The sequence below is a fragment of the Cyrtonyx montezumae genome, unplaced genomic scaffold (genome assembly GCF_038088225.1).
Source record: "Cyrtonyx montezumae isolate F1298 unplaced genomic scaffold, pur_monq_1.0 scaffold_2, whole genome shotgun sequence".
Classification (NCBI taxonomy): domain Eukaryota; kingdom Metazoa; phylum Chordata; class Aves; order Galliformes; family Odontophoridae; genus Cyrtonyx; species Cyrtonyx montezumae.
Window position 1 is genome coordinate 16,962,234 of NW_027071936.1, and position 14,133 is coordinate 16,976,366.

At 39.5% G+C, this 14,133-nt stretch overlaps 1 protein-coding gene across 1 annotated transcript in view; it reads left to right on the forward strand.

Annotated features, from left to right (window-relative positions):
- COL25A1 (collagen type XXV alpha 1 chain) overlaps positions 1-14,133 on the forward strand; it is a 284,645-nt gene that overhangs the window by 268,875 nt on the left and 1,637 nt on the right. Inside the window, exons 32-36 of the mRNA XM_065736495.1 lie at positions 4,443-4,496; positions 5,636-5,662; positions 6,356-6,409; positions 10,702-10,779; positions 13,042-13,080. Coding sequence (XP_065592567.1) covers positions 4,443-4,496; positions 5,636-5,662; positions 6,356-6,409; positions 10,702-10,779; positions 13,042-13,080 — 252 coding nt within the window. The remainder of the gene's footprint in view (positions 1-4,442; positions 4,497-5,635; positions 5,663-6,355; positions 6,410-10,701; positions 10,780-13,041; positions 13,081-14,133) is intronic.

The following is a 14,133-nucleotide window of genomic DNA, read 5'->3' on the forward strand; positions in this document are numbered from 1 at the left end:
TTACTAAACCGAACAGTATCTCATCTGCGTGAGGATCAACTCAGAACTGTGTATGCATTCAAGCTATGTGCACATTAATGTTTGATGTGGTAACTCATTAATTTCAGGAGAACTGTTACTTTGTAATTACTAATCAGTACGTAACTTACAGGAGTTTCACATTTACAGTGCTACATAGGACATAATTTTGCTTAATTTCACTTATTGGTATGAATAGTTTGAGAGAACAAATCAGATGATAGAGTGATCTGAGCATATAAGTTTAATGTATTCACAGGAAATTTTCTCCAATAGGAATAGGATAGGGCTCTTTAACTATGAGTCTGTCATCTGTAACAATAGTACTGTGAACTCATACAACAAAGCATAAGTGATACTTCACACTAACTAAAACCTCCACGGAGTTCCCAGCCCAGAATTGTGTCTCTTTGAATTTCTCAGTGTAACGAAACAGCTGTGCTGAAATGGCTTCAGGCTTGCTGCATTAGGGACACAGTCATATGGCTCAGGTCCAGTTAGCTCGAACAGCAGTACATCTGACAAAGGTATGCATGACTCGAGCATTCATTTCTACAGAGCTGTTTGTTGGGGAATAAATACAGGATGTGAAAGCGTGGTTCCGAAATAGGAACAGTACCTCGTAGTTACTGCTCAGGCTTCTTAATGGTTAGTCTTTGGGCTTCAGTCTATCCTTTTTTTTTTTTTTTTTTTTTTTTCTTTGAGGATTACAGATTCTAGTCTTTTTTCAACTAGAACATATTTTTTTCCTATCACCTCTGTGGAAAGATGGTCAAATGTCATATTCTGCATTTCCAAAAATAATTCAGGTGAGATATACACATAGAGATATATGGAGATACTGTATTCATATATTACCTGAAATCTCATTTTAAGAAGTGCTGTGCTATAAACAGTTCTTCTAACGTACAGAAAATGACTGCATTTGTTCTTCCTTATGGAGTTCTCCAAGGTCATACTAAGTCATACAGCTGGATCTAGAATTAGCTCTTCCACGGCTGTTGACAAGTGGTTAGTAAGGAGACAGGAGGTGCTGAGATGTAAATCAATTCAGTGATTCCATTTGCGTGGAGAGACGGATTCACAAAAGATACTGAAACTAAGATGTGCACACCCACTATTCTCTGTGTAGCCAAAATGAACAGAAGTTCACCAGAAAGGTGGATCTTTTTCTTCTTCCAAGCAGACAACTAGTCTGATTATCACTGTAATCCTTTATTTAATATATTAATGTTGTTTGGGAAGAGAAGGTGTATATGTAATAGCTCTCTAATAGGTGCCTGAGGTCTTGTAATCTAAATAACACATCGTGTATTTTTAATAGAACCTTACAACTTGCCCTTGCAGCTGTTGAACTTGTTTAAGTGAATGCAAGATGAAACCACGTTTTGCCTGCAGATTTCAGAACTCACCTTCTAATTAAAAGTGGTGCACAAAGTCACCACTCTGCCACTGCACAGGATCACCCGTTTCCTGATGATCAGAAAAACCTAGGGCCAATATTAGAAGGGTGGTAAGGAATGTTAATGTGAAGCAACCACATTCTTAAAGCCATATTAAGTTTTGAAAGGCAGTCTCACTTTAGGAGAATACTTGTGAAATGCTGATCACTGTTCATTTATGACTGCTTAAAAATGAAGGAGGTCAAGTATAATCAAACAAAAACCTAATGATGTCTGATGTAGAAACCACGGTTTCATCGTTGCATAGGCAACATTTGAGACAATGATTAATTGCTCTTCTTAGGTAGAACAGGCTTGTACACATTAGCATTGGTTGGTTTGTTTTCAATTTAAATATCTGATTAAAATAAAAAGTATCAGACCTTTATTAAAAAAAAAAAACAAAAAACTTATTTAGATGGGGAAACAATGCATATCCCAAGAAAATAGGAAAACAGATTTTAGAATAATTGAGCTATTAACTCACTGCTTACCCATGTAATTTTTTCTCTCCACTTTAAGCTGTTATAAAATGCGAACATAGGATTTAACACTTCCTTAAGGAGGACACTAGTGAACGTTTCGGTGCCGTGTGCGTTTGTGTATTTCTCTTGGTAGAAGGCAAAATGGCAATTGGTGGAATGAATTAATATCACATATTTTAGACCAATGTCCTTAATACATTCTAAGCTTTTGAAGATAGTGCTTTGCTTGGTGCTTATACAGCTTGTGCTGAGGCAATGTGCATTAAATGAGGGAGCTGATTGTAATTGGCCTCTCAGTCTGCCTTTGTACCTGTTCATCTCACAATGACATTGCCTTCAGAGAAGATAAGGAACGCTGGTACGCAGACAAACATCCCGAATGGCAGTGAGTGAAAGGGACGTACTGAACCTGTATCAGCACAATGATAGGCAGAATGTGCATCCACCTTGTCAGACTGCAAGAAGCTGAATGAGACAAAATATATGAAATACTAATATCAGAAACACCTGTCTGGATGGCAAAGACTTGTTTTTGATCAGTTTTTTGGTCTTGTATCTGTATAGTCTATGCAGTGCTGTCATCACTATACGTGTTCTGTACTGGGAAGGAAAACGCATTTAATTTGGTTAAAATGTTTGTCTCTCTGATGATGGTATGAAATCTCTTTATCAGTTGTACCAGAGACACCAATAATGCAGTCTTAATTATGTAATCCATAGCTCATATTCACCTGTGATTCAGGTGCCTAAACTGAAATAGGAGGCAAAAAAGCAAGTCTGCAGGTTTTGTTCTCTGGGCGCTCTTTCAAAAAAAAAAAAAAAAAAATCTTAAAACCATTTCTGAACTCTGTGAATGTGTTTCCCCAAAGGAAAATCTTCCTCGCGATTGCTCAGGGCAGCACGCCTGTGGCAATTCATCGCTCTTATATAATCCATACGCATTCAGGACCTCATCTGATACTCCAGACACATCTCAGCATGTGCTTTGGATTGGAGGCAAAAATTATGTGATACAGTTCTCTGAATATATTCTTACATAACAGATGCGATTATTTCCCTAGACTGATATGCTAAGCGTTCAGTATTTTTATGTCTACCATATGTTTAGGCTGTCTTGTGGGGACTTTGTACAGTCATCTTTGCTGTTTGAGATTGGAAAAAAAAGATACTTGACTAGTCTTGACGTATTTCAAGTATCTGTCGAACAGTTTTGTAGCTGCTATATACATAGGTCAGCACATTACTTTCTTCCCAGCAGAAAGTTTTAAAGCTGCAGGGATTTACTGCTTTGTAAATGAGCTGCTGCTTCCCAGTGACTGCTATTGCTCTGCCATCGTATCCAGCCTCAGTGCTGCTCTGAACAGGCTGAAGATTTACCAAGCAAAGGAAGATTACACATTTGAACTTCTCTAGACTGCAGTGCAGACAGACAGCATCCATCTGCATAAAAATGTGAAGTATCTGAAAGAATCAAATGTCAATTTCTCTGACAAACTCCTTATTGCTGTGGTTATTCAGCAGCAGATTCAGGCTCTGAGTTTATCCTGGTGCCTACTATTTTGCATCATCCCGTCAATACAGTCTAGACTTAGCCATGTTCTTTTAGAGCTGGGCTGAAGGACTTGGCTGTGCAGGTCTAGCACTATTAATTATGCACATATACATTATTGCCTTGTGCTTTTAATAACAATGGATTATTGCTCAGTGAAGTAATGAATTAACACCAATAGTGTGCTCACCCTTGCATGGGTTAATGCTTACCAGCTCAGCAAGTTCTGCTCCATCATCAGTCTTGATGAGCGCAGATGATTGGTATTGGCGACCTGAAATCTGTCACCTAGAAATTTCATTTCATTTGGAAAAATTTGTTGTGTATTTTATTGCAAAATGGTTTTTATAACATCCCTCTAGATACTGCTTCTATGGATTTTAGTGTGGGAAGAGATCAGGTTTCTGGAGAAGCCTCCTCACTTATTTTTGCTGCACAGCAATAGTTTTGATTTAATAAAGCAGAGTATTTACACCACTAATCCAGAGTCCAATAGAGCAGTTAACGACACAGTACAGTGTATGGGATAATCTCTGCATTGTCACTGGGAATAGCACTGCCTGCTGAAATGCAACCTTTGATTGATGTAATATTTTGGCCTGTCACCTTGCCGCATCTCGGCAGCTGTGCTGGAGCTTTTACTGAGCGCAGTGTTGCAACTTTTAGAAGCTTGATATTGAAATCAATGCAAATTCAGTTTGAAAAGTGTCTTCAGTCACTACATTGTTTGAAAACGAATATCATATACACAGAAAGTCCCTTTACCTGGAAAGTAATGTGTCTCCTCCCCACCACCAAATCATTTAACAAAAATAACAAAGCTTGGATGTTTTTTGCACTGAAGATTTAGGAGCGCGTAATTTTTAAGGTAAGGAAAGCACTCCATGGGCACTATTTCTGTTTAAACCGGACAACGTTTTGTTTGTTTGTTCTGTAATCTTTTCTTAGGGTGAAAAGGGAACTGTAGGTGACCCTGGACCCAGAGGACCCTATGGCTTGCCTGTAAGTTGCATGTAGTTTTTATCTGTTGTGCTTTTCAACACTCCTTGATTAACCTGCGTGCCTTATGACCGCTTTTGACCTGGCGATACAACTGGTTGGAAAAGCTAGATAATAATCTCTGACAGTGCAAGGTCGCTGGCTGGTGCTGCAGAGGTAGGTTCCTGCTCATGCCTGTGGTTACACCAAAGGAAAGTAGCAGCCCCACCATTATGCAGGAAGAGGAAATCCAGAACTCAGGTGCTGCTGTTTCTGTAGCTTGTGGTCTGGGCTGCCGGGGTAGAAAGCAGCAGGACTTCAGGATGAAAGCTCTGTTTCCCAGAATTGTCCATGAGGTGTTCATATTTCCTAGCCGCAAGGCTCCTTTGGTATAATATTTTGTTTGACACTACAGAGACGTTAGTTTTAATGCTGCGTATTGTGCTCAGAAAGCACTCTGAGGAAGTTTGTTGTGGATCATTCCTGGCTGGAGATGGTCTGTGTTAAACCCAACACCTGAAAGGTATTGGCCAGTCCTCAAATATGAGTGAGAATTTCCTTTGCCTGATTGTGGGTAACCCTGCTGAAAAGGACTTGTTTACTTCACTGATGGTCAAGTGTGCACATGTGTGTGTGTCTCACCTATATACTGACACAAGAAAAGCTGCGCCAGGCAGAACCAGCCTCTCTGAGAGCTTGCAGCACCTGCATGCCCTCTCCAGCCTAATCTGTTAGGGCCAAAATTAATTTAAGTTGAATACAGGCTTGGGGTTTAATTGGATGCATTTAATTGGATCAGGAGTCAATGATAAGAGCCAATTTCAGGCTGTGTGGAATGCTGGATTAGGTTGCAGCACATGCTTACTTGAGGGTCATTTTTTGTGAGTTAATTAAAAAAAAAAAAAAAACATTTTCTGTTTCCCCTTGTGAACTATTTTTAGCCTGCTCCTGGCACCTGCCTACAACCCACAGCAACATTTTACAGTCAAGTTATCAGCTCCTGGAAATGCTAAACACTGACCGGCACGTCCTTCGCTAACAGCAGTGCTGTGTGTGCACTCTGAGCTGTGCTGCTGCAGAGAGCGAGTGTAGTGCTGGGCATCGAGTTGGCCTGGGTATCCAAGCTTAGGGACACTAACAGAGCTCATGTGGTTCTTTGGCAGGGCAAAGATGGCGAGCCTGGCCTTGATGTAAGTAATATGAATGAACAATGCCTCACAATGGTAGGTAAGCGTCTTGCAAGAAATAGCTCACTGATAACACGTTGTTTCCATTTAGTGTGCATGCATAGCTGCACTAAATGCCACATTTGCTGTTTCCTATGATAAAAAGAACCGAGGCTGTGCAATGTATAGCCCTTGCCTGCAGAACCCACCAGAAATAATCCTTAGGAATATGAGTAGTTGCTCCTTCGGGAGTCAAAATATTGCCCCAGTCAAACCTGTGGCTCACTCAGAGCAACGAGGAGTTGCTAATTGATTAAGTAAATTTATCACTAAATAAAGACAATTAATCCATAATCTCCAAGTGATGCATTTAAAACTGTAGGCCCATTATGTTGCATGCTAAAAGAAGAAAGTCTTGCTGAAGGATTTTGCCTCTCGTCCATGGAAAACCCTGACTTGGAGGAGTCTTCTCCATAAAGTCACACACAGGTGACACAGCATGCACCATTTTGAGTGATCTGATTCCTTTTCCTTACAGGCAAAGCAACGCTGCCAAACACCATGGACTTGTTTCACATTCTCTCGTGTGCATGCATGTCAGTGCACACAACAAAGCATGTAGCGAGGTCACTTTTTTTACACATTTTCCAGAAGTATTTAAAAGCTTAACCTGCATGTGAACAGAAGTCAACCTACCTTTGTCCCTTCTTTTTATAGGGTTTCCCTGGTCCTCGAGGCGAAAAGGGTGAAATAGGAGAAAAGGGAGAAAAGGTGACCGCAGTGTTATTAACTGTTGCTTGGTTCCTTGGCCTGGTTCCTTGGCCTGGTCAACTCTGCTGTCTTTATTTGATAAATCGTCCCATTAAACCTGATCTTTGTTTTCCCTGTGTGCCAAAAGGCAGCTCGCAGATATGCACTAAACAAAATCCCATGTTAGAAAGATCATGAAAATTTATGCGCAGAACTACCAATGTGTGCCAAAGCACAGCTTGTTCTTAGGCTCACTTTCTCCATCCATCCTACACTTGTTGAGAGTCCTTGTCAACTTTTAATGCAGACATCACTGACATGAGTAATTTTGGTAGTAATTTCACAGAGGAGACTCAGAGAAGGCCTGACATCATTTTCACTGTCAGACATGGTGGAGTGGACATTTATTCAGTAAAATGCAGTTTAGGACGAAACATATGTAGAAAAAGACTCTCTTCAAACAAGATGAGATTAGCAACTTTCTAGTTACTTCGAGCTGAAATGTAAAACTTAATGTCGTGACTAAAACACTGCTGAGAGGAGTGACGCTTGTTTTATAGCTATGCCTTGATAGGTGAGAGGCTCATTACTTTAGTTTGGAGAATAAATCCTAGGCCAATGGTTTTCGTTTTAGCCTGTTGGTAGTTTGACAGTAAAACAATGTCAGTGTTTGCATTATAATGTCTGCTTAACTTGGCTGTAAAAAAATTTAAAAAAAAAGGAGAGAGAAAAAAAAATCTAGCTTCCATTACTTCTATAAAGTTATAGCCCAGGAGCACTTAGCACAAAAATATTTTTTTCTATTGGTTTTATATTTTCAAGTTATATGAATAGAAATCTATTTGTTAAAAATAATTTCTTATGTACTACATTCTGCATTAGTAAAGAGGATTTAGAAAACCACTAAAAAGAGAATGGTGATTCAAATTCCACTTATTCAACTTTCTCACTGCCTAAAAGGGAAAAGCTGTTACGTGTGTAAGGCAGGAAGGGAGCCCTGATGCCAATAGAGCAGTTTTCTCTTGATATGTTGGAGGAGTACTGAGGTATCACCAGGATGGCTGGAAAGGCATCATCCTATTCCTTGTACCCTCTGTGCTGCGTGCAGGGCTGCAAGGATGATTAGGGGCCTGGAGCATCTCCCTTATGAGAAAAGGCAGAGACCTGGGACTGTTCAGCTTGGAGAAGATTGAGAGGGGATCTAATAAATGATTATAAATATCTAAAGTGTCAAGTGGATGGGCTAGGGCTCTTTTCAGTGGTGCCCAGCAATAGGACAAGAGGCAACAGGCATAAACTGGAATGTAGAAAGTTCCATGTGAACACAAGGAATAACTTCCTTATGGTGAGTGACAGAGCACTGGCACAGGCTGCACAGACATGTTCTGGAGTCTCCTTCTCTGAAGATATTCGAGACCCATCTGGATGCTTTCTTGTGTGACCTGCTGTAGGGAAGCTGCTTTAGCAGGAGGTTGGACTAGGTGATCTCCATAGGTCTCTTCCAACCCCTGCAGTTCTGTAACTGGAGATTCTGCCAGCCAAAGCTATTTTACAGAAGTTCCACAAACTGGTGTTTCTAAAGGCAATGAGGAAGGATGGGAAATAAATTTTTTTTCCTTATTCATCTGCATGTTTTTTCATACTCTGTATTTCTGATGGAGTTCTGTAGGTCTTGGTAAGGAGGTTTACTTGAGGAGATCTCAGTCCATGGGAAAACTGGTCAAGTCCTCAGGAACTCAGACTAATCTCTACATGGATGTCTGCTGTGTTGGTTCAAATAGGATCACAGGTTTGCCCTGCAAAGCTTGAAATATATATTACTAGGACCTGCTGACTTATAACACAGCAAGCTAATGAAGTAGAGTTCCTGAAGACATAAAGGAGTCAGAAATCAAACTGTACTATCTGTTCTTATAATCATTTTTGATGTTCATGTTCTGTGCTTTACATCTACTCACAGTAAACACATCCTTGTTGTGCTAAGCACAACCAACATGAGATTTGGCCCTGAAGCAGTAAAGATTCTGTGCTATAATGCCACACTTTTAGGTTTAACGTGAAAACTTAGCCAATTTGTGCTTTTAATATATCACAGTCTTACAATTTGGCACAGAAGGGTAATGTTTGGGTTGCTTTTTTCTAAATATCATCCTGAAACTTTTTGGCACACAGAAAAGATAAACAAGAGCTTTGTTCCTATCATGTCACAAGTGCTATACGTTTTGTTCAGGGAACAGTTTTTCATTTGAATGTGTCAAGTAATGCTATGGTGCTGAATGAATAATGTGCTTTCCTCTCTTTTTAAACATGTTATAGCTAATTATTTTTTATCTGTGCAAAAATGCTTTTTCTGTCTGTGAATGAATTAAGACTTCCCGTGCTGGTGTGGTACTAGTTAGATGTCTGTTTACTATGCTTCACCAGATCCCATCTGTCTTTCCAATGGGGCATTCCTTCCTTCTCCTTCTACCTCCATCCCCCATAATTCCCTGTCTTTTTTACCCTTTTCCTCACAAATTAAATCCTCCCAAAAGCCACAACCTCGCTTGCTGGTTCTCCAATGTCATACTAATTTTCCTATGACTATTTTTCCCGTTTCTTTGTGATATTCCCCATTCACTCATCCTTCCTACCTTCATTTTTTTTTTTTACAATCGTTGCCCAATTTGTTTCTTTATTTTTTTTAAATGAACCTTTTTTGATTTTTGTGAAATCGAGAGCAAGCCTGAAACTCATTTACCATTGTGATCAACTGGTGTGAAATCGATTAGAAAATGAACTCTCCAAACATCTTACACTGCTTGAAGGTGAGGTCATTTTTGCAGGTAGCTTTATTGAAGGGATCGACTCATTTCCGTGAGTAATTCAAGCACTGGAAGTTTTACATTTAAAAAGAAAATTCAGTTCAAAATCAGAGCACTTCTACAGTAAAATGAGTAGATGAAACACTCTCTGCTGTTGAAACAGCATTTAAATGTAAGTTAAATAAAGATTATTTAAAAATTAGGCTATTTAAATAAAGAAAGATCCCTTTTAACTAGTTTATGGTATCTAGACATAGTGAACTCTTTGAAAGTGCCACAGGACCTCTCCATCAAGCAGTTTCAATACTTTGATTCCTGTAACAGGGTTTGAAACAAAGGATCTCACTGTAGTTAGAGTGATAGGAGCACAGCCTCAGTGATAGCAGGTTTCCATGGACGTAACCAAGAACAGGATTTGTCCCAGTCTTACCAGATGCAGGAGGTCAATTTGGCAAAGGATGCTCCAGGCCAAATTTACCCTTAATATGATATCATAGGCCTTGACAGAATTCTGCCGTAGACTGACTGCACTGTCCCTTGTGGATTCTGAGGGAAACTATGCTGATGTCCTCCACTCTGGCAAAGCTACTTTTGACCAATGATAAATCTTCTGAAGAAGATGACAAATCTGTGTGCACTTCAGAACTGTAATGTAGAACAAATAGGAAACCTCTAATTTCGGACTATGGAGTGGGGGTTTTACTGATTTGCCTGTATTCAAGTGATCAGTGATTTCAAGCCCTGTTCTAGGATTCAAAGCATTCATGATACAAACAGGAAATATCAACACCACCAACTACTACCTGATTGCAGTTCTTGCTTGTGATCATATAATTTATTTTTCCACATAATGCACCAACCAAAACAGAGCACAGTGGTAAGTGTCCTTCCAGCTCTCCATTGGCTTAAAAAGAAACACTCAAACTTTTCAACCAATCTTTCTTTTATTTTTATTTTTTTCCCAAAAGAATGAAATATGTTTTATCCAAACCATTGTATCCACAGGGGGAAAAGGGAAAGAAAGGCAAAAAGGGGCCTAAAGGGGAGAAAGGAGAACAGGGTGCTCCTGGATTAGATGCACCTTGCCCATTGGTACGTCTTGCTTGTGTACTGGACAATTGATCATCCTGCTGTAGACTGATGGAATAAGAAATGAGGGGAGAGGAACAAGCACCACCTAGTGTGCTGTTGCACTTGTTAATACAGCATTATCTCAAGATCCACAAATTAGGAAACAGTTCATTATTCAACCTCCTGATTTGGTTTAATGCACCAGTTAAGACCTTCGAGCAAGATTCAGTTGTTTGGTTTTTTTCATTATTTTCTGCTGAATGTTGGAAAAGAACCAAATTTGGTGTGGGCCAGAGTCCCTGACCCCACAGGTTGAAACTACACCACTGCTGTGAGCTTGCTCCTCTCGCTTCTCTGTTGTTATTTGTTTGCTCCAGCTAAGTCAATACCGAAGGCATTTCCTTGACAGTAACGTTGCAAGTTAATCTTTACAAACAGGGATTCCGTGGAATTAAGGGGGAAAAAGGGGAGCCAGGCCAGCCTGGCCTGGATGGGCTGGATGCCCCTTGCCAATTGGTACAGTATTTCTCTTTCCTACCAACCCTGCATGCAGTTCCTTTGTTTGTAATCAGCCGTTCTCAATGTAAAGTAATGTATTTCTCAGCCGACTTCACATTACTCACATAACACACGCATGTGCATGAATAAACCAGCTGCTTTGGTGATCGTAACCATAAAGAAAGTGCACACCACCCTGCTGACGCCTCGGACCTAACTCTCAGCAGTTTGCTCCACATCACATGGCAATTTATAAGTTTGCATCCTTCCTACATTTTCCCTGAGAATTCTTTGTTATTTTCCTCCCAAAATGCCTACTGCCTTACTGACCCTGAACCTAAGTCTTTGTAGAACCCCAGCACAATCACCACTTCTAATCAAGTCTGATGACTTCCGTCTGCACTGGCTCCGTTTTAAACCCTAGCCCACCCGAGAGCTACTCCGCACCCAGGACTTCCTTTCAAATCCATGTTGTTGTGGGTGCATGTTTTCAGGATTTGGCCAAAATGAGTTTTATGTAAAGAATGAGAAAAATATTATTTCTGAAAATCGAGTCGTTGGTTTCCAGTGAGCAAAGCTGGAGCATGACTTCTCAGACCTTACACAAGCAGTGACTTTGGTGTCTGGTCTGTTCATCAAATAGTGTTTAAATAGATTTGGAAAGGAAAAGCTTACCTGAAGTTTGTAAGAAGATAACAGTCTGCTGCCCAAACCCTCATTGTCTGTTATTTAATGTCTCCAATTTAATGGTCTTACCCTTGGAACTTACCTCCCTGCAATACACACAACACTTCCCACTCTAGCATGAATTCAAGTTCCCACCTATACTAAAATTCTACTCGTTGACCCTCTCCCTTGTACCAATCTGGCAACACTGATTTAATGGCAAAGTAAGTTTAAATTATTTTCCATTTAAAAACTTAACAAACAGACAAACAGTCCTACATACACATTTTCTAAAGAAGCAAGGAAGAATTTTGTTTAATTGTTCACGGTGAAATTTGATCTGCATGTTCTGATACTGTTTGTTGGTTAAGCACGGTTCTCTAAGATGAATGTTAAATCAAGTAAATCGTCTTTCAACTATGCCTCTTCTAATTTAAAGTCAATGGATTTTAATCTTAAATACATAGTCCACTAAGATTAGTCCATACTCCATTTTGTTTGCTTCCACTTAATGGTAACCATATCTCATATATTTTGTTGGGGATAATCAAGCATGCCTTTGTAATTTAAAAATGTTTCTGTCTCTTTAGTATCACTTATATCTGGAGGCTCACTAACAGTTGGTGATGAATAAAAATATATTTCATTTATAGGTCCTTACCATAATAAGCTGCTAAGTAAGCAGCACGGTTGCTTGCTTTAGGCAGCAGGCCACTCCCATCAGATTACATGGATGTACAAGCAAAAATTTTCATTAATCACTATCTCTGTGTGCAAATCCACATAAGAAGCGTTACTATTCTTTATTCTAAAAAAATTGCAAGACCTGATCTTTTTGCTGCTTTTATATCATCTATTAATGTGATATGTGCTCCTAATTCTGTATGTAACTCTCTGATGGGTAAGCCCTATACAGCTATGTAAGTTGGAATTAGTTCTATGAAAACCTGCGCTACCAAGGTCAAAAATTGGTCTGATTTACTGGGTGCATAGAAATGTGTGGAAGTGGGGTAGTGACAGAAGAGAAGTGGTGTGACACTCACTAGCCCCAGCACCGGTGTTCTCCTCTGCTGTGTCACTCAGGACTGTTCAGACACTAAGTTTTTGCTGCTGCATTCAAAGCTGAGACTGAAAGGGAACAGAACAGATCCTTGCTAAATCTGAGTCTTTCTATCTTATCACAGAAATAACTTTGTACTGGGGCCCAGAAAAAGCAATACCCTCCAGATAAAAGTGATAATGGTTTTTGCTTATCGATCTTGTACATTCAGCTGTAAGTTGTTGTGAATGACAGATTATATTTAAAACAATAAGTTGCTCTGACAATAGAAGAATTGAAGTGATTGAAGTGTTCTTGCAATTAGATAAATGGTAAAAATGGTTTAGAAAAAAGCATCTCTGCGTCAGAGAGGCATGTATGTATTTGCAGGGTAAACCACCCCTCCTTTGGCTTTTTCTTCACCTTGAGAACAAGAGAGATGGAGTTAGGAAGTGGTAGCTACCTGTTTGAGAAAAAGACAAAATTGCTCCAGCTGTTCTGACAGATACAGACAAAATAACTGTGCTATCAAACCTAACTGTGCTCTTTTTATTTTTCTTCTCCCCTGGAAACAGGGTCCTGATGGATTACCAATGCCTGGCTGTTGGCAAAAGGTAGGATGGGTAGAGCTGTTCTCCTCAGGGCAGCATGTCCCTGTCACATTCACACTAAGCAATACTTCAGAGCCTCTTAGACATCTTGACATATGCAGCAATGCAAAATAAGCCCCCTCTGTAACTGTAGTTGGTGCGATGAGGTTGTAATGTATATAGAAGTAGTATCTCGTTGAGGCAGTATTTTAGAATCATCTGGCATTAGATTTATGGAAAGTCTAAAACGTTTTTGTATGAAGAGTCGCACGTCCTTTAGTTTCAGCACATGGCTGCTGCTTCCAATTCTTCATAAAAGCTCATGCATAAGGTATTCTTATCCAATATTTACTTTGCTCTATTCCAGTACTATTTTCCAGGGAAACCTGAAATGCATCCTGCCCTACTCTGCCTTACCTTTCCATTTGTTATGCTTTATGCTAATGATAATTGTGTAATTAGTGATATTGTTTTTATACTAATGTTAGCAGCGGCCTTTTTCTTAGAGCAGATTTAATGTAGACGGTGCTAGTTTTAAAAACAGAGTACTCAGAGTAAAGATGTAGGATAAAAGAACTTAAAAAATAAAGCCAAAGTGAAATCCTGGCTGCATTTATTGCTGAAGAGTCGCTGGTGCTACTCTTAATATTCTGCCATATCTATGTACTTGAAATAGAATTCAGAAATGCTGGTTTACTAACCTGATCAACCTGTGTCTCTTTTTGTCTCTGCAGTGATGAATCTAACCTTACAAGCATGAAGTTGTGTATATAGTGCTCCACTTTTTGTATTTATAGTTGAAAATGGAAAATTTGGTTTTACAAGTCTGAGAGATGTTTACATGTAGCTGCTTCTACTTGTTTGCAATAGTCCGTGTGTACATCTTTTTTCACTTACATCTGCAGTTAGATGATGCAGAACTGCAGGACAAACCTGCAAAGATTCTCTCTCTAGAGATAACTATACAGAGATCGATAATAGAAATCTGATTACTTCTGAAAATTCTTATATTTTGGCTTGTGGACCTGCATGGACAATGAGTGCCATGAACTAGTTTACAAGAAATTGTGACCAAAT